At 46.3% G+C, this 21,192-nt stretch overlaps 1 protein-coding gene across 19 annotated transcripts in view; it reads left to right on the top strand.

Annotated features, from left to right (window-relative positions):
* Positions 1-21,192, top strand: part of TMEM44 (transmembrane protein 44) — a 49,362-nt gene that overhangs the window by 19,290 nt on the left and 8,880 nt on the right. For 10 of the 19 annotated variants that reach the window (XR_015134217.1, XR_015134211.1, XR_015134245.1 and 7 more), the window contains 2 exons: positions 8,247-8,405; positions 20,998-21,030. Coding sequence is in view for 9 of the 19 variants with exons in the window: in XM_086320359.1 (XP_086176485.1) it covers positions 8,247-8,405; positions 20,998-21,030 (192 nt within the window). In the remaining 10 variants the exon portion in view is untranslated. Of the gene's footprint in view, positions 1-7,059; positions 7,139-8,235; positions 8,406-20,997; positions 21,031-21,192 lie in introns of all 19 variants that reach the window. The other 9 variants (XR_015134230.1, XR_015134229.1, XR_015134228.1 and 6 more) reach the window with 3 other exon arrangements.

The raw sequence follows: 21,192 nt of genomic DNA, 5'->3' as shown, positions 1-21,192 counted from the left end.
ATATTTAATACTTTTATTATTGTTTTAGACTGAGGCACAGAGAGGGTTAACTCACTTGCCCAAGATCCCATAGTTAGAAAAATCTCAAAAATAGGTTTCATGCTAAGCATGTCTGATTCCAGGCCCTGAGCTTTTATAGAAAGGACATGATTTTTATGCCGCCATTTCATGCCTGCTATGTTAGCAGATTTTTTTTTTTTTTTAATGAGAATGTCCTGATGGGCATGTTGTGGTTTGGTATCATGATGCCATGTGCTTTAATACACATCCAGTTTGGACTACCCTTTGAAACAGGCAAACGAGCCAGTGAGGTCCCCACTCTTCCCAACATCCCCTCCTGAACACTGGTCTAATGAGAGATTTCCCAAGAGGCGCAGCTGGGGCTAGGCTGGGCCTGAGGGGCCGAGGGCGTGGGGTCCTGGGAGTCCACAACTCGCAGCATTTGAAACTCCGTTTTATCTGTTGACTCAGGTGTGATCAGGCCTGGGGAATTTATAGAGTCTTTCGTTGTTGTGGCTGGGAGGCCTCTGCTCCCCGCCTCCCTATGTCTCTGCCTGTGTTTCCTTTGTGGATTTTCCTCCCTTCCAGCTGACTCTCACAGGGATCTGTGCCCTTGACCTGTCTAGGGTTGCAGCCCTGCGTGATTTGGGGACCAGTATGAGCAGCTGTTCTTCTCATGTGTCCGGGGCGTTTACTAAACCTTACCCTCATGACACCACTTAAGAGGAGGGCAGGCAGGGGCCACCAGCCCTGTCTATAGGTTAGGAAAGTGACGCTCAGGAGGACGAGGTTTCTTGCCAAGGTAACACAGTTAGCCGGTGGACACATGGTCTGGAAGGCAGGTTGTTCCCCCTGTGCTGTGTCAGTGTGATGACTGCCTGGCTCTGAAACCGCAGCCCACAGCCTCGAGGATCTTGTGGAAATCTGTGTGCCCTGTGAAGGGAAGCTGTCTTCTGAGACGGAAGAGAGATCAGTTCAGTTCAGTTGCTCAGTGATGTCCGACTCTTTCCACCTCCATGAACTGCAGCACGCCAGGCCTCCCTGTCCATCACTAAATCCCAGAGTTTACTCAAACTCATGTCCATTGAGTCGGTGATGCCATCCAACCATCTCATCCTCTGTCGTCCCCTTCTCCTCCTGCCTTCAATCTTTCCCAGCATCAGGGTCTTTTCCAGTGAGTCAGTTCTTTGCATCAGATGGCCAAAGTATTGGAGTTTCAGCTTCAGCATCAGTCCTTCCAATGAATATTCAGGACTGATTTCCTTTAGGATGGACTGGTTGGATTTCCTTGCAGTCCAAGAGACTCTCAAGAGTCTTCTCCAACACCACAGTTCAAAAGCATCAGTTCCTCACCACTCAGCTTTCTTTATAGTCAAACTCTCACATCCATACATGACTACTGGAAAAACCATAGCCTTGACTAGGCGGACCTTTTTTGGTAAAGTAATGTCTCTGCCTTTTAATATGCTGTCTAGATTGGTCATAACTTTCCTTCCAAGGAGCAAGTGTCTTTTAATTTCATGGCTGCAGTCACCATTTACAGTGATTTTGGAGCCCCTAAAAATAAAGTCTCTCACTGTTTTCCCATCTATTTGCCATGAAGTGATGGGACCGGATGCCATGGTCTTAGTTTTCTGAATATTGAGTTTTAAGCCAACTTTTTCACTCTCCTCTTTCACTTTCATCAAGAGGCTCTTTAGTTCTTCTTCACTTTCTGCCATAAGGGTGGTGTCATCTGCATATCTGAGGTTATCGATATTTCTCCCGGCAATCTTGATTCCAGCTTGAGCTTCATCCAGCCTGGCATTTTGCATGATGTACTCTGCATATAAGTTAAATAAGCAGGGTGACAATATACAGCCTTGTCGTACTCCTTTTCCTATTTGGAACCAGTCTGTTGTTCCATGTCCAGTTCTAACTGTTGCTTCCTGACATGCATACAGATTTCTCAAGAGGCAGGTCAGGTGGTCTGGTATTCCCATCTCTTTCAGAATTTTCCACAGTTTATTGTGATCCACACAGTCAAAGGCTTTGGCATAGTCAATAAAACAGAAGTAGATTTTTTCTGGAACTCTCTTGCTTTTTTTGATGATACAACAGATGTTGGCAATTTGATCTCTGCTTCCTCTGCCATTTTTAAATCCAGCTTAAGCATCTGGAAGTTCATGGTTCATGTACTGTTGAAGCCTGGCTTGGAGAATTTTGAGCATTACTTTACTAGTGTGTGAGATGAGTGCAATTGTGCGGTAGTTTGAGCATTCTTTGGCATTGCCTTTCTATGGGATTGGAATGAAAAGTGACCTTTTCCAGTCCTGTGGCCACTGCTGAGTTTTCCAAATTGTCTGGCATATTAAGTGCAGCACTTTCACAGCATCGCCTTTTAGGATTTGAAATAGCAAGATGGTAGAAGAGGTGGAATTGTGTTTAGAATCAAACCCCATAGCCGCCAGAGACACTCAGAGGGCTCAAACAAACCTTGTGCGCACCAAGACCCAGAGACCCCACAGAGACTGAGACAGAACTGGGTTTGAGTGTCCCCTGCAGAGGTACAGGTCAGCAGTGGCCTGCTGCAGGGGCAGGGGCTTTGGGTGCAGCATAAGCCCTCTTGGAGGAGGATACCACTAACACACCATAGAGCCGCCAGAACTTACACAGGACTGGGGAAACAGACTATTGGAGGGCACAAACAGAACCTTGTGTGCACCAGGACCCAGGAGAAAGAGCAGTGACCCCACAAGAGACTGACCCAGACTTGCCCGTGAGTGTCCAGGACTCTCTGGCCAAGGCGTGGGTTGGCAGTGGCCTGCTGCAGGGTTGGGGGCAGTGAGTATAGCAGTGCATGCATGAGACATTTTGAAGGAGGCCGCCATTGTCTTCATTACCTCCACCGTAGTTTGAAAGTGAAAGTGAAGGCTGCTCAGTCCTGTCCGACTATTTGCGACCCCATGGACTGTAGCACACCAGGCCTCCCTGTCCATCACCAACTCGCAGAGTTTACTCAAACTCATGTCCATCGAGTCAGTGATGCCATCCAGCCATCTCATCCTTTATGTCCCCTTCTCCTCCCACCTTCAATCTTTCCCAGGATCAGGGTCTTTTCAAATGAGTCAGTTCTAGTTTGGCCCCAGGTAAATAACAGGGAGGGAACAAGCTCCACCCATCTTCAAAAAATTGGGTTAAAGATTTACTGAGCATGCCCACGCCCATCAGAACAAGACCCAGTTTCTCCCTCAGTCAGTCTCTCAGGAAGCTTCCATAAGCCTCTTATGCTTCTCCATCAGAGGGCAGACAGACTGAAAACCACAGTCACAGAAAACTATCCAATCTGATCACATGGACCACAGCCTTGTCTAACTCAATGAAACTATGAGCCATGCCATGTGGGGCCACCCAAGACATACGGGTCATGGTGGAGAGTTCTGACAAAATGTGGTCCATCAGAGAAGGGAATGGCAAACCACTTCAGAATTCTTGCCTTGAGAACTGCATGAATAGTATGAAAAGGCGAAAGGATAGGATACTGAAAGAGGAACTCCCTAGGTCGGTAGGTGCCCAATATGCTACTGGAGATCAGTGGAGAAATAACTCCAGAAAGAATGAAGAGATGGCGCCAAAGCAAAAACAACATCCAGTTGTGGATGTGACTGTTGATGGAAGTAAAGTTCGATGTTGTAAAGAGCAATATTGTATAGGAACCTGGAATGTTAGGTCCATGAATCAAGGCAAACTGAAAGTGGTCAAACAGGAGATGGCATCAACATTTTAGGAATCAGTGAACTAAAGTGGACTGGAATGGGTGAATTTAACTCAGTGACCATTATATATACTACTGTTGGCAGGAATTCCTTAGAAGAAATGGAGTAACCATCATGGTCAACAAAAGAGTCTGAAATGCAGTACTTGGCTGCAATCTCAAAAATGACAGAATAATCTCTCTTTATTTCCAAAGCAAACCACTCAGTATCACAGTAATCCAAGTCTATACCCCACCCAGTAATGCTGAAGAAGCTGAAGTTGAACGGTTCTATGAAGACCTACAAGACCTTCTAGAACTAACACCCCAAAACGATGTCCTTTTCATCATAGGGGACTGGAATGCAAAAGTAGGAAGTCAAGAGATACCTGGAGTAACAGACAAATTTGGCCTTGGACTATAGAATGAAGCAGACCAAAGGCTAATAGAGTTTTGCCAAGAGAATGCATTGCTGCTGCTGCTGCTGCTAAGTCGCTTCAGTCGTGTCCGACTCTGTGCGACCCCATAGACGGCAGCCCACCAGGCTTCCCCTTCCCTGGAATTCTCCAGTCAAGAACACTGGAGTGGGTTGCCATTTCCTTCTCCAATGCATGAAAGTGAAAATTGAAAGTGAAGCCCCTCAGTCGTGTCCAACTCCTAGCAACCCCTTGGACTACAGCCTACCAGGCTCTTCCATCCATGGATTTTCCAGGCAAGAGTACTGGAGTGCGGTGCCATTGCCTTCTCCGAGAGAACGCACAGGTCATAGCAAACACCCTTTTCCAACAACACAAAAGAAGACTCTACACACGGTCGTCACCAAGTGGTCAATACAGAAATCAGATTGATTATATTCGTTGCAGCCAAAGATGGAGATGCTCTGTGCTGCTGCTGCTGCTGCTATGTCGCTTCAGTTGTGTCCGACTCTGTGCGACCCCATAGATGGCAGCCCACCAGGCTCTGCCATCGCTGGGATTCTCTAGGCAAGAACACTGGAGTGGGTTGCCATTTCCTTCTCCAATGCATAAAAGTGAAAAGTGAAAGTGAAGTCGCTTCAGTTGTGTCCGACTCCGTGCGACCCCATAGACTGCAGCCCACCAGGCTCCTCCATCCATGGGATTTTCCAGGCAAGAGTACTGGAGTGGGATGCCATTGCCTTCTCCAGGAGACGCTCTGTACAATCAGCAAAAACAAGACCGGGAGCTGACTGTGCTCACATCATGAACTCCCTATTGCCAAATTCAGACTTAAACTGAAGAAAGAAGGGAAAACCCCTAGACCATTCAGGTATGACCTAAATCAAATCCCTTACAATTATACAGTGGAAATGACAAATAGATTCCAGGGATTATACAGTTCCTGAAGAACTATGGACGGAGGTTCATGACGTTGTACAGGAGATAGTGATCAAGACCATCCCCAAGAAAAAGAAATGCAAAAAGGCAAATGGTTGTCTGAGGAAGCCTTACAAATAGCTGTGAAAAGAAGAGAAGCAAAAAGCAAAGGAGAAAAGGAAACACATACCAGTTTGAATGCAGAGTTCCAAAGAATAGTAAGGAGAGATAAGAAAGCCTTCCTCAGTGATCAATGCAAAGAAATAGAGGAAAACAATAGAATGGGAAAGACTAGAGATCTCTTCAAGAAAATTAGAGATGCCAAGGGAACATTTCATGCAAAGATGGGCTCAATAAAGGACAGAAATGGTAGGGGCCTAACAGAAGCAGAAGATATTAAGAAGAGGTGGCAGGAATACACAGAAGAACTGTACAAAAAAGATCTTCACGACCCAGATAATCACGATGGTGCGACCACTCACCTAGAGCCAGACATCTGGAATGTGAAGTCAAGTGGGTCTTAGGAAGCATCACTACAAACAAAGCTGGTGGAGGTGATGGAATTCCAGTTGAGCTATTTCAAATCCTAAAAGATGATGCTGTGAAAGTGCTGCACTCAATATGCCAGCAAATTTGGAAAACTCAGCAGTGGCCACAGGACTGGAAAAGGTCTGTTTTCATTCCAATCCCAGAGAAAGGCAATGCCAAAGAATGCTCAAACTACCACACAATTGCACTCATCTCACACCCTAGCAAAGTAATGCTCAAAATTCTCCAAGCCAGGCTTCAACAGTACATGAACCATGAACTTCCAGATGTTCATGCTGGATTTAGAAAAGGGAGAGGAACCAGAGATCAAATTGCTAACATCTGTTATATCATCAGAAAAAGCAAGAGAGTTCCAGAAAAAAATCTACTTCTGTTTTATTGACTATGCCAAAGCCTTTGACTGTGTGGGTCACAACAAACTGTGGAAAATTCTTCAAGAGATGGGAGACCAGACCACCTGACCTGCCTCCTGAGAAATCTGTATGCATGTCAGGAAGCAACATTTAGAACTGGACATGGAACAACAGACTGGTTCCAAATCAGAAAAGGAATACGTCAAGACTGTGTATTTAGCGTATATGCAGAATACATCATGAGAAATGCTGGGCTGGATGAAGCTCAAGCTGGAATCAAGATTGCTGGGAGAAATATCAATAACCTCAGATATGCAGATGACACCACTCTTATGGCAGAAAGCAAAGAAAGAACTAAAGAGCCTCTTGATGAAGAAGGAGAGTGAAAAAGTTGGCTTAAAATTCAACATTCAGAAAACTATGGGACCGTGGCATCTGATCCCATCACTTCATGGCAAATAGATGGGGAAGCAAGGGAAACAGTGAGATACTTTATTTTGGGGGGTGGGGGCTGTAAATGATGACTGCAGCCATGAAATTAAAAGACACTCCTTGGAAGAAAAGTTATGACCAACCTAGACAGTATATTAAAAAGCAGAAACATTACTTTGCCAACAAAGGTCCATCTAGTCAAAGCTATGGTTTTTCCAGTAGTCATGTATAGATGTGAGAGTTGGACTGCAAAAAAAGCTGAGCACCGAAGAATTGATGCTTTTAAACTGTGGTGTTGGAGAAGACTCTTGAGAATCCCTTGGACTGCAAGGAGATCCAGCCAGTCCATCCTAAAGGAAATCAGTCCTGAATATTCATTGGAAGGACTGATGCTGAAGCTGAAACTCCAATACTTTGGCCACCTGATGTGAAGAACTGACTCATTTAAAGAGACCCTGATGCCAGGAAAGATTGAAGGCGGGAGGAGAAGGGGATAACAGAGGATAAGATGGTTGGATGGCATCACCGACTCGATGGACGTGAATTTGAGTAAACTCCGGGAGTTGGTGATGTACAGGGAAGCCTGGTGCTGTATACAGTCCATGGGGTCACAAAGAGTCGGACACAACTGAGCGACTGAACTGAACTGAAACCCCAGCCCATAGCCTCGAGGATCCCTGTGGAAACCTGTGTGCCCTGTGGGAGGAAGCTCTCTTCTGAGATGGACAGAGAGATAGATGATAGATAGATAGATATGGGTGCTTGCTAAGTCGCCTCAGTCGTGTCCAACTCTTTGAGAATCTATGGACTATAGCCTGCCAGGCTTCTCTGTCCATGGGATTCTTCAGGCCAGAATACTGGAGTAGGTTGCTGTTTCCTCCTCCAGGGGATCTTCCCCAACCAGGGATCGAGCCTGGGTCTCATGTCTCCTGCATTTGCGGGGCCACCTGGGAAGTCTAGATAGATAGATATAGACAGATGATAGATAGATAATCTCACAAGTTTCTTCCTCCCTTAACCCTTCCCAAGGCACTCTCATAGGCTGCTGGCAGGTGTGTTGGTTAAGCCTCTATGGAGTGCACTTTTGGCAAGTGGAAGTAAGAATGAAAGCCGCTCAGTCATTTCCAGCTCTTTGCAACTGCATCGACTGTACAGTCCATTGAATTCCCCAGGCCAGAATACTGGAGTGGGTAACCATTCCCTTCTCCAGGGGATCTTCCCAACCCATGGATCAAACCCAGGTCTCACGTATTGCAGGCAGATTCTTTACCATTGAGCCACAAGGGAAGACCTACTTTTGCCAAGAGCTATCCAAATGACAAGTGTGCATACCTTCTGACTCAGCAATTCCACTTCTAAGAATTTATCCTGTATATTCAGAAATTTTGAATGTAAAATATAATTTACCACACTCAGTAATGATTGTAAAAGCAAGAGATTGGGAATACCCTAAAACATCCATCAGCAGGGGACTGGTTAAACAGATTGTGAACACCTATACAATGCTACAAAAACAGATCTGCTGTAGTACTATTTCTAAGGCATGTTGTTAAGTGGAAAAGAAAGGAAGATGCATAAGAGACTATAGAGTGTACTACTGTTAGTGGAAATGGGGGGAACGTGTCCATGCATTTGCTCGTGTGTGCACAGAAAGTTTGGAAGGACATGCAAACGAGTGCTGGCTGCCTCTAGGGGGAGCTCGGTGGCTTCGGGAGGATGGTGGAGACCGCCGCATGCTACATCCTTTCCTACCTTTGGAACCCTGAAGGACACGAACGCCCTGACAGTGCAAAAAATAAAGATGCAAACTAAGTCTCTGCCTGCCCTTCCCCACACACCTTGCAGGTGAGCTGCAGTGCCAGCAGGCTGCCTGGCGACGGACAGACAGACACAGGAGCCACGTCCCTGCAGGAGCCCCCCTCCTACCCTCCGGTCCAGGTCATCCAGGCCCGTGTGTCGTCCAGCAGCTCCTCCCAGGTCTCTTCCATCAACTCCGACCTCGAGGTACGTGCGGGGTCTGCTGGTGGGTGTGTGTGTCCTCCTTCACCCGGGCTTGCCCGTGCCTCCATGGTACCTGCATCTCTCTGCTCCTCCACGCCGACCTCATGCCTGCTGAATAGTGAATAAGCATCTTCCAAGGACTTTCGTACACAGTCCGCGCTGGGGAGGACTTTCTGTGGTCAGATGAGTCAGGGAAGCTCTGCACACTGAGTCACTGGAAACAGTCATGTCTTAGAGAAATAAATGCTGAATGACAAACTTTTTAAAGAGGCTCCATGGTTCCCAAACCCATGTGACCAGGGAAGCCTTTCTTCCCCCTCAAGGAGCACCAGCTGCTCCCTGTGGTGCTGTCATGGTGATACACGGAGGCCCTTGGAGGGCATCCTGCCTGGCACTTTCATAAGCTTTGCCTCATTGTGAATTTTTGGATCTGCGAACAAGACACATCACATTCTGTGATACAGAAATGGGTATAACTCTCAGGCCTGTGGTCCTGTCCCTCTCAGCCCCACAAGCTCCCCACAGAAGGAAGTTTCCCTTTGCAGCCAGTGAGAACAAGGAGAGCATCATGGACAAGTGGTGTCAGTGGGGGATACCTTCGGTCTGGGTTGGTTGGGTTCTCCCACTCTTTTGATGTTTAAATACCTTTTTATAACTTGATGATAATAGGAAGTGGTTAGTTGATGCTGAGGTTTTGGTTTTGGTCGTAGTGGCCTTATTTGGCAAAGTAATGAGCCAGAGGTCCCGAGTCAGTCCCCCATACTTGTTGAACTCATAGTGAACCTGGAAATCTGAAAGACTTGGAGCCTGTGATTTTCAGGGGTAGAGTCCAGACCCTGTGGCGTAGGCTCCAGGCCATGCACACCTGCCCGGGCCTTGTGCCCTTCCTTGCCCTGACCTATATGTCCCCCTTGGCCATGGACTACTCCCTTGTCCCCAGGGTTCTGGGCCTTTCTTCCTGGGTCTTCTCTGGCCCAGTTTCCACATGTCAGAATCATACCCAGATACCACCTACTCCCCCACCCCACACACACCCCAGGGATTAGAGCCTCCCTCCCTGGGGTGCCCACAGCCCATACATCTCTTACACCCCTTCTGTTGTGTGCCCTGTGGCCTGGAGGGCTGCAGGGACCTGCCTCCCCTGCCAGGCTGTGCACAGGCTTCTAGGTCTGGAGGCCTGGGCTGCCCTCATCTTTATCTCTCCGTCCCGGACCAAACACAGCTGGTCCCTGAGAGCTTGGGTTTTGAGGGAGAGATTCTATTTCAGACCAGAGACCACTCAGGGTCATGTATCCCCAAGTCCTGCATTCAATGCTGTTTGTTTCTTGGGTTTGATCCAGAGTGGGCAAGACACCCAAGGTGCATGGCTTGGCGACTGGGAGCCAGCAGTCCAGGCTGAGTCCAAGGCTCCAGGGAGAGAGGGAGCCTGAGCACAGAGTGTGTTCAGTGAGGGGAAGGGACGTGTTGGGGAGATGGGGAGGGGGAAGAGGGAGGGAGAGAGTAGGAAGCTATACTCACTCTCACTCTGTGGAAACCCTAACTGAGGTCAGGATTGGACTGTGACCTTGGAAAGTTTGGAAATTTGTCTCTCTGACTGTTTTGGGCCATTTCTGTGTTTTCCAGCCCTTTTCCTTCCTCTCCTCCATTCTCTCTCTTTTTAGACATTTATTTGCTTAACTACATAAATTCCAAGGGGATGGGATCACACTCATAAGTGAGGCAAGTGGAAATGAGTACGTTTGCACTTGTTAAATAAGAAATATATTTTTAGAAGCTCAGCTGCCCCCATCCCCCACCCCGAACCCCTGCCTTCCCCCAGCACAGTCCTCCTGCTTCATTACCTGAAACACATGTACACGACACGTGGCAAAGCCCTGAGTCCTGAATAACTGAGAAGCTCACTAGACATAGACACTGCAGCTCAAATGGGATTATAAACCTCCCAGTTCAGACTGTTGAATATGCGAGCAGGGGACAGTGTAGCTTGTCGGATGTGTGACCCTTCGGGTCTTCTGCTAATCTGTTTATGCTCTTCTTAAAAGTAAGATGTGTTTATTGTAGAAATTTTGGAAGATGTTCAGTTCAGTTCAGGCACTCAGTCGTGTCTGATTATTTGCGACCCCATGGACTGCAGCACTCCAGGCTTCCCTGTCCATCACCAACTCCTGGAGTTTATTCAAACTCACGTCCATCGAGTCAGTGATGCCATCCAACGATCTTATCCTCTGTTATCCCCTTCTCCTCCCACCTTCAATCTTTCCTGGCATCAGGGTCTCTTCAAATGAGTCAGTTCTTCACATCAGGTGGCCAAAGTATTGGAGTTTCAGCTTCAGCATCAGTCCTTCCAATGAATCTTCAGGACTGATTTCCTTTAGGATGGACTGGTTGGATCTCCTTGCAGTCCAAGGGATTCTCAAGAGTCTTCTCCAACACCACAGTTCAAAAGCATCAGTTCTTCGACACTCAGCTTTCTTTATAGTCCAACTCTCACATCCATACATGACTACTGGAAAAACCATAGGTTTGACTAGATGGACCTTTGTTGACAAAGTAATGTTTCTGCTTTTTAATATGCTATCTAAGTTGGTCATAGCTTTTCTTCCAAGGAGCAAGTGTCTTTTAATTTCATGGCTGGAGTCACCATTTGCAGTGATTTTGGAGCCCCCCAAAATAAAGTCTGTCACTGTTTCCATTGTTTCCCCATCTATTTGCCATGAAGTGATGGGACTGGATGCCATGATCTTAGTTTTCTGAATGTTGAGTTTTAAGCCAATTTTTTCACTTTCCTCTTTCACTTTCATCAAGAGGCTCTTTAGTTCTTCTTTGCTTTCTGCCATAACGGTGGTGTCATCTGCATACCTGAGGTTATTGATATTTCTCCTGGCAATCTTGATTCCAGTTTGTGCTTCTTCCAGCCCAACGTTTCTCATGATGTACTCTGCATATAAGGTAAATAAGCAGGGTGACAATATACAGCCTTGATGTACTCCTTTCCCGACTTGGAACCAGTCTGTTGTTCCATGTCCAGTTCTAACTGTTGCTTCCTGACCTGCATACAGATTTCTCAAGAGGCAGATCAGGTGGTCCGGTATTCCCATCTCTTGAAGAATTTTCCACAGTTTGTTGTGATCCACGCAGTCAAAGGCTTTGGCATAGTCAATAAAACAGAAGTAGATGTTTTTCTGGAACTGTCTTGCTTTTTTGATGATCCAACAGATGTCAATTTGATCTCCAGTTCCTCTCCCTTTTCTAAATCCAGCTTGAACATCTGGAAGTTCATGGTTTATGTACTGTTGAAGCCTGGCTTGGAGAATTTTGAGCATTACTTTGCTAGCATGTGAGATGAGTGCAATTGTGTGGTAGTTTGAGCATTCTTTGGCATTACCTTTCTTTGGGATTGGAATGAAAACAGACCTTTTCCAGTCCTGTGGCCACTTCTGAGTTTTCCACATTTGGAAGGTGTAATGATGAAAATTAAGCTGTAAGCCTGTCAGTCAACCAGCAGCAGCTCAGGGTGGTGGGATGGGGTGGTCTCCCTGGCTTTTCAGAGCAGTATTTCTTAAAGATTCTGGATCCTTGATGGTTGAAGGGCAGCAAGAGGGTATTTTACTTGATGAGTGTGATGCCGCATTCACCCACCTGTTCCGTCACTCGCTCGTTCAGCAAGCATGTTCTGAGGGGGGTGGGATTTGAAAGCAAACCTTCTGAAGACAGGTGAGCCGTCCTGACCCACCTCACCAGGTGGGAGGCCCTTGGTAGATTGGCCACAGCCTGACTGTGACCTTGCTCCTCCAGACCACACACCAAAGGGGCTGAGGCCTGTGGTCAGATGCTGGGCCCCATGTCGCCACTTCCTCTGGTTTGCAGCCTTTCTTGCTCCCAGCATTGTACAGTTCAGATGTTTTGTAATGCTGGGCTGCAGCAGCCGGGGCATCTGTCTCTACTCTCTGGCCACAGTGGGCATCCTCGCCCTTGACCTCCTCTTATTGTCTGTGTCTATTGCCAACCAGCTGGGCTTCCGCCTGACCCTCGGGTACAGAAGGGAGCGTTTACGCATTCCCACTGTGAGGCCCTGGAGACACTCTGTGTGGCTAAGGTGATGTGTTTACCTCCTGTGTGGTCTTTGGCCTTTACAGTTTTGTGACTTAACTCTCAGAGGGTGGCTTTGTGGCTTTGGGGCACATACTGAGGGATTTGAAGACCCACTTCCTGCCATGCTGGGGGAGGTGGCGAGAAGAACGGCCCGTCAATACCACATACACTGTATCACATCACTCAGCTCACTAAGCATTTTAAGACCGCGGCTGAGGTTGTGTCATGAGCCACACATGATGTGTTCTATACTCACAAACACTGTTTGGTATAATCCTTCTAACGGCCCGAGGCAAAGACCTTTAAATATTTGTTTCCCAGAAGAGAAAACTGGGATTAAGTGAGTTTAAGTAACATGCCCAAGAAAACATCATCACCATTATCATAGTTATAATTGGCAGACCTGGGGATCTGAACCTGGCTCAGAAGTCTGGCTCAGAAACCCTGTCGTTACCCACTACACCCCACTGCCTCAGCAGGAACTCCCCAGGGCGGTAGGCAGGGCCGAGTCTATTATCTATCGTTCTCATCATACAGATGAAAAACTCTCCATAGGACTCCCTCCACTCACCTGTGCCCTGCCTTTGTTCTCAGGCAAGGCCCTGTCTAACAGACAGGATAAAACATTGGGATTTACCAGGAATTTCAGTGATGCAGAACACACAAGAGAAGGGAGGGATCAGACAGATAAGATGTGGAAACTTGCCTGAAGGGAGAATTGGGTTATTTTCACTGATCCTCGAAGTGTGCACCAGCTGGGCTGGTCAGGGCACCGGATGAATGGCGCCAGAGCCTGAGTGTGACCTATGACTCTGTGGAGAGGTCATTTGTGTGGGCTGCATGGATTTCTGCATGTCTCCACAAGAGAGGGCACATTCCACAGGGACCGTGCCCACTCACTCCCTCGGCCATTAAACACGAGGTAGCCCCACTCCTAGCACAGCTGTCCGAGGGCATCCTGAGCACCTGTGGAGGAGGGGTCAGCAGCCGCAGTCTGTGGGTGGGGGGCTGGGCCCACAGGGAGCAGGACTTTCCAGCCAGCCTCCTCACTTGCCAGGACAGTGGCCATCCCCTGCTTCATGAGTGCAGGGTCGCCCTCGTGTTGAGACTACTCCTGTGCCTTTAAAGGTTTTCCCCTGCTAGCCTCTGGGATGCAAGAAAGGACTGAGTCCCTCTTGGTGAGGAAGGAGCGCTTAGTCATTTTTTTCCCTTCTGTGCTTCTGAGCGATGCTGTCGACCTGGTGTAAGAAGCTTTGTAGGAATTCTGCAGGGGGGCTGTTTCTGTCAATGAAAGAAAGTCTGCATGTTGAGAATGACTGGCTGGAGCCGGCACAGAGTGTGTGTGTGTGTGTGTGTGTGTGTGTGTACAGAGCCAAACACCAGGTATCAGATTGCTGTCTGAAGAGGCTCCAGTCCCAGCCCCCACGTCTTGCTAATTCTGTGCCTGAGGCTCTTGACAACCTTGACAATAAGCACTGCTTGTTCCAGACCCTGCTTCCAGCACCCGCAGGTCAGGACAGAGGCCTCTGATGTTTGTCCTTCTTAAAGCCACATCATTCAATTAGTTATATAAAAAACAATTAGTTAATAAAAAGAACCACACATCATCCCTGGTGGCTCAGACAGTAAAGAATCTGGCTGCAATGTGGGAGACCTGGGTTCGACCCCTGGGTTGGGAAGATCCTCTGGAGGAGGGCGTGACAACCCCCTGCAGTATTCTTGCCTGGAGAATCCCATGGACAGAGGAGCCTGGCAGGCTACAGTCCCTGGGGTCTCAAAGAGTCAAATACAACTGAGAGACTAACACGCCCTCATACACTGACTCTAAAAGTCCTAGTTTTAAAAGAAAATACATATAAGTATGAAGAAAGAGGCCAGAACATTCCAATAGGCCCCAAAGGCTAGAAATCAAGTTCAGGGTGTGGTATCTGCCCTGCCCAGATCTGTGTGCTCCTATGTGTCCTGTGGCCAAGAGAGATGGTATGTCTGGAAGTGTGTGGAGAGTGAGCCGGTTCCCCCTGGGGTGAGGAGAGACTCTCCACTGGGCCCTGAGGGCAGCAGAGCTGAGGAGAAGAGAGGGTGCTGAGCAGGGATGGGGCTTGTTAGGCTCTCACCTGCCTGGTGGCCATGCTTCTGCACTGGACTCCTTGGGTTTGAGTTTCTCCCTTTGTAAACAGGAATCAGGAGACCTCCCCTGCCTACATTACAGAGATTGTGAGGATCAAATGGGGGTGCTGCTGGGGCTCTGCAAGCCTGTCGATGGTTCTAGATGCGGTGCGGTGGACAGCAGGGTGGCTGGACACCCATGCTGGCCCTGAGTCCCTGAGCCAGGCAGCGCGGTTCATCTTTCTGAACTTGCTCTGTAAGTGAAGATAATGAGCTCAGGGAGCTGGTGAGGCTCTGACAAAGCACCGTTCCTGCAGATGCTCAGCTGTGGACCAGGTCATCGTTCAGGTCCCACTTAGCAGTGACTCTAGGTGTGAAGGTGTGTAGCTGGGGGAGGTAGGCGGAGGTTAGTCACACTGAGTCAGTTCTTTGGTTCTGAGCAGCACATGAATAGCAAAATTTCTTCCAAAACCCCCACAAATATACAATGTTATATGTTAGCTATATCTCATATTTTAAAGGGTGAAAAAGATTTTTAAAGAATCAGGAATAGGAACCAAGGTTGCCAGGGCCAAGGTTGCCTGGTGGTCCTAGAGTTTGGCTTAAATACAGTATTTGTAAATCCCTGTGACTGGAGTAGAAACGGCCTTTTTCCCAACCCCTGCTGCCCACCGTTGTGATACACATGGCTTCTCCATCTCGACCCTTCATGCCAACCTTGGCATGTCCCTGCAGTGAAACTGTCATCTTTATTAAGGAAACCAGCCCTCCGTGGGTCAGAACTCCTCTCTCACTGATCCAGGTCACCAGGGGCCTTGCACATAGCACTCCATGGCTTGTGACCCATTTTGCTATCTCACATCCCATTTTACTCAGTACAGACCAGGAAGGAAGAGCTGAGTAGGAAGTTTGAGCTGGTCAGTTCAGTCACGCAGCTGTGTCCGACTCTTTGCAACCCCACGGACTGCAGCTCCAGGCTTCTCTGTCCATCGCCTACTCCCGGAGCTTACTCAAAACTCATGTCCATTGAGTCGGTGATGCCATCCAACCATTTCATCCTCTGTCGTCCCCTTCTCCTCCTGCCTTCAATCTTTCCCGGTATCAGGGTCTTTTCAAATGAGTCAGTTCTTTGCATCAGATGGCCAAAGTACTGGAGTTTCAGCTTCAACATCAGTCCTTCCAATGGATATTCAGGACTGATTTCCTTTAGGATGGACTGGTTGAATCTTCTTGCAATCCAAGGGACTCTCAAGAGTCTTCTCCAACACCACAGTTCAAAAGCATCAGTTCTTCAACACTCAGCTTTCTTTATAGTCCAACTCTCACATCCATACATGACTACTGGAAAAACCATAGCTTTGACTAGACAGATCTTTGTTGGCAAAGTAATGTCACTGCTTTTTAATATGCTGTCTAGGTTGGTCATAGCTTTTCTTCCAAGGAGCAAGCATCTTTTAATTTCATGGCTGGAGTCACCATTTGCAGTGATTTTGGAGCCCCCCAAAATAAAGTCTGTCACCGTTTCCATTGTTTCCCCATCTATTTGCCATGAAGTGATGGGACTGGATGCCATGATCTTAGTTTTCTGAATGTTGAGTTTTAAGCCAACTTTTTCACTCTCATCTTTCATCAAGAGGCTCTTTAATTCTTCTTCACTTTTTGCCATAAGGGTGGTGTCATCTGCATATCTGAGGTTATTGATATTTCTCCCAGCAATCTTGATTCCAGCTTGTGCTTCATCCAGCCTGGCATTTTGCATGATGTACTCTGCATATAAGTTAAATAAGCAGGGTGACAATACACAGTCTTGATGTACTCCTTTCCCAGTTTGGAACCCATCTCTTGTTCCATGTCTAGTTCTAAATGTTGCTTCCTGGTCTGCATACAGACTTATCGGGAGGCAGGTCAGGTGGTCTGGTCTCCCCATCTCTTGAAGAATTTTCCACAGTTCGTTGTGATCCACGCAGTCAAAGGCTTTGGCATAGTCAGTAAAAGAGAAGTAGATGTTTTTCTGGAACTCTCTTGCTTTTTTGATGATCCAACAGATGTTGTCAATTTGATCTCTGGTTTCTCTGCCTTTTCTAAATCCAGCTTGAACATCTGGAAGTTCATGGTTCATGTACTGTTGAAGCCTGGCTTGGAGAAATTTGAGCATTACTTTACTAGCGTGTGAGATGAGTGCAATTGTGTGGTAGTTTGAGCATTCTTTGGTGTTGCCTTTCTTTGGGATTGGAATGAAAACTGACCTTTTCCAGTCCTGTGGCCACTGCTGAGTTTTCCAAATTTGCTGGCATATTGAGTGTGGCACTTTCACAGCATCATCTTTCAGGATTTGGAATAGCTCCACTGGAATTCCGTCACCTCCACTAGCTTTGTTCGTAGTGATGCTTTCTAAGGCCCACTTGACATTGCATTCCAGGATGTCTGGCTCTAGGTGAGCGGTCACACCATTGTGGTTATCTGGGTCATGAATATTTTTTTGTATAGTTCTTCTGTGTATTCTTGGACCTCTTCTTAATATCTTCTGCTTCTGTTAGGTCCATACCATATCTGTCCTTTTTTGTGCCCATCATTACATGAAATGTTCGTTTGGTGTCTCTAATTTTCTTGAAGAGATCTCTAGTTTTTCCCATTCTATTGTTTTCCTCTATTTGTTTGCATTGATCACTGAGGAAGGCTTTTATCTCTCCTTGCTATTCTCTGGAACTCTGCATTCAAATGAGTATATCTTTCCTTTTCTCCTTTACCTTTAGTTTCTCTTCTTTTCTCAGCTATTTGTAAGGCCTCCTCAGACAACCATTTTTGCCTTTTTGCATTTTTTTTTTCTTGGAGATGGTCTTGATCACTGTACAGTGTCACAAACCTCTGTCCATAGTTCCTCAGGCAGTCTGTCTATCAGAGCTAATCCCTTGAATCTATTTGTCACTTCCACTGTATAATCGTAAGGTAGAGAGGTAGAGAGCTGGTAGATAGGTGGAAAGAATGTATGAGAGGTGAAACCGTGTTTGATCCCAAGTTAAGTGTTACAGAACTGCTTAATTAACTGAAGAAATAGGAAGGATGAGATACTGAAGTGTAAGGTGGAAGGTTTAAATGCCTGAGAGGTGCGAGGAAAATAAAAAAGGAAATCTACTTAATGAAATCTAAGACCGAACTGTAGCTAATGTGTATCTGGCCATTCTCAAAACTTTATGATCAGAAAAAAAAAAAAAAAAACCCTTTATAACGGGTCCTGAGTCCAGCAGCATTTCACCACCCCAGTCTTGGGGAAGTCTCTTCTCCCTAAATGTAAGGAGGAAGTTGTACAGATGGTCTCTGGGGGCCCATTCAGCTGCCAGTCTGGAAAGTGACTCTCCTTGGTGGTGGAAATATACCTCAGAGTCTTCAGGAACAAAGAAGTTAGCACATGACCTGGGGGCAGGTTTCAGAACACAAAAATGTGTACTTTCAGCAATGAGGTGAATTGAAATACTGTGTGCTGTGGTTCATGACAGTGATGGAATTGTGGTCCTAAAGACTGCATATTCAAAAGCAGAGACATTACTTTGCCAACAAAGGTCTGTCTAGTCAAGGTTATGGTTTTTCCTGTGGTCATGTATGGATGTGAGAGTTGGACTGTGAAGAAGGCTGAGTGCCGAAGAATTGATGCTTTTGAACTGTGGTGTTGGAGAAGACTCTTGAGAGTCCCTTGGACTGCAAGGAGATCCAACCAGTCCATTCTGAAGGAGATGAGCCCTGGGATTTCTTTGGAAGGAATGATGCTAAAGCTGAAACTCCAGTACTTTGGCCACCTCATGCGAAGAGTTGACTCATTGGAAAAGACTCTGATGCTGGGAGGGATTGGGGGCAGGAGGAGAAGGGGACGACAGAGGATGAGATGGCTGGATGGCATCACTGACTCGATGGACGTGAGTCTGAGTGAACTCCGGGAGTTGGTGATGGACAGGAAGGCCTGGCGTACTGTGATTCATGGGGTCGCAAAGAGTTGGACACAACTGAGCGACTGAACTGAACTGAACTGAAAGACAATTTAAGGGTATACAGAAATGTTTATTCTGTGTTAAGAGAGAAAAGGAATTTGCATAATTTGATTTGTGTGTGTGTGTGTTTCAGAGGGCTGTTCCTTCATTAAATCATAAAGGCTCTCAGGGATAGAATTACGTGCAGTCTTCAGTTTGTTTTTTTAAAAAGTTTCTATACAAAAATGAACAAATTTTGCTCCTGAAACAGGGAAAAGACTACAAAAATGTTAGTTACTTTCACCTTTTTTCGTAAGGGGTGGAGAGAGACCTCCTTTACAAAGATTTGGATTAATCATACTCCTTAGGGACATTCTCATCTACTACTTCCACTAGAGGGCACTCTTCTGAAATTTTAGGTTGCTGAAGATTTTGGAAAGGAGGTTTCAAGGTTTCATTTCAAACCTAGTTGGAGGACTCCAGCTTCTTTGTTTGTTTGCTTGTCTTTAAATACACTGTTTCTTTGGGAATAATTTTAGATTTACAGAAAAGTTACAAAGGTAGTCCAGAGAGCTCTTGTTTACCTTCACTCAACTCCTCCTAAGATTACCACCTTGCAGCAGCATGCTGCATGTGTCAGAACTGAGAAATTAACATTATTACGGTAGCACATTACTGTTAACTAAAGTACATACTTTATTTGAATTACACCAGTTTTTCCATTAAAATTCTTATTCTGTTCCAGAATATAATCCAGTATATCCCACTGAATTTAGTAATTTTTTTAAAACAAACAACAAAACTCACTGTGGTAATCACACATCACCAATTATACTTTACATGAACATCTGTATTTTCTAAAGAAAGATGAAGGTTACCATTCTTTCTTTCACCTCTCCTTTTATTTCCATTACGTTTGCAGAAGTTATATAACTTTTTCAATCCCTATGTTGTCATCAACATTTCCGTCTTTTGCAGTGTATGGGGAACCATCATTTTTAGTAATTTTGTATCTTCCCCAATTAATCTTTTTTTTTTTTCAGTTTATGTTCCCTCCAGCAGGATGTCATTAAAAAATGCATGCTGTGGAATTATAACAATTTTGTTAGGCATAATAATGGCATTGTGCTTAGGATTTTTTTAAAGTCCTTATCTATAAGATACATACTGAAGTATTTACAGATGACATTATTTACTTTAAAATACTTCAGCAAATGAAAGCTTGGGGGAGCTAGAACAAATGAAGGAGGGTGTGTCCATGGGTGTTATTATTTTACTTTTGTGTATGATTGAAAATCTTATAATTAAAGAGTTGTTCAAAAGAAAAAGGCGTGGTACAGCTGAAGTCAGTGGTGACTCAAGTTTTTGAAGTACATTCTGTCCTCCTGCAAAAAGGGGGAAGGACTTCAAGGGGGAGGATGGGAAGGCGGGGGAAGAGGGAGGACCTGGGGAAAAGACGGTCAGGCTTCTTTTTGCCTCACCCACCCCCATATTCTGCCCTCTCTCCTGCTGGGGCCACCACATCCTGCCCAGTGAGGGGTAGGAAGCTTGTGTGGGGGCACTGACCAAGAACCCAGCTTTGGTGCCCCTTCCCTGCCCTCCTCAGAGTCAAGGTGGGGTCTCTGCCCTTTGCCCCGGGCCTACCAGGTGCCCTGGGTGTGAGCTTGGGGCAGAGCTCTGCCAGCACAGCCTGGGACACCTCTCTGCCTGCTCCGCCCCTTCCTCCACCTCTGGCCCAGAGTGGAACTCCCCCCCTCCCCCCCCCCACACACATAACTGAGCCCCGTCTCTGAGCTAGCAGTTATCAGCAGACAAATAGAGGGGTTCAGTAAAGTTTTTATAATCTTAATTCAGATAACACAGCTACACACACACAAACACACATGTCCCAGGCACTGCAGGAGATGCCGGAGGAATGAGAGCAGATGGCAACATTACCCTTTAAGAACCTGAATCAGATATATTTGAGGCTTGGGGTGGAACCAACTGTACAGTAAAGGCTGATTAAAAATGAATCTTGGGTGGAAGCAAATACCTCGTAGTTTTGAAGTGAAGATTTTATTTGCATCTCTCTTTTTTAGTTTTATGGTTTCAAGTTGACTCATCTCAGCCATGTGGTTAATAAATGGAATATTCATTGTTATGTCTAATAATATAAGTCCTAATAATAGTAATTTAAAAATCTGTATTGATAATAATCTTTTTCAAGCCCTTCATAATTATCACAATTATCCTAGTGACCATTTAACTAAATTGGAGCCGCTAGTAGCTGCTGCCTTCTTGCTTGCTGAAGTCAGCTGTTCCTTTGCCTCCAGCCCAGTGGAGGGCCAGGCTTCTGGCTCAAGGAGCTGACGGGCTGGCGCTGATCTCTGCTCTGCTCAGTGATGGTGGCAAACTCTATTCAACACTTTTTTTCTTTATCTCTTTTTATTCTGCAGCAGAAGTATTGGGAAGCCCTAATCTCGGAGCAGGTATGGACAATTGTGCTCTCTCTTTATTCCAGAAGGGACTTCCTGTGGCTTGATTTCAGTTCCTGTTTTTGTGAGCCCCTCTGAGATGGCTGGGCCCATGCCAAATTCCTCTAGGGGAAAAAAATCTGAAAATAAGAGAAGAGTCTGAAAGTTGAGGTTCTT

Source organism: Bos grunniens, chromosome 1 (assembly GCF_055505025.1).
Source record: "Bos grunniens cultivar Pamir isolate PY7600 chromosome 1, Bosgru_T2T1.0, whole genome shotgun sequence".
NCBI classification, from domain to species: domain Eukaryota; kingdom Metazoa; phylum Chordata; class Mammalia; order Artiodactyla; family Bovidae; genus Bos; species Bos grunniens.
Note: the sequence above shows the minus strand (reverse complement) of the source record. Positions and strands in the feature narration are given on the sequence as shown.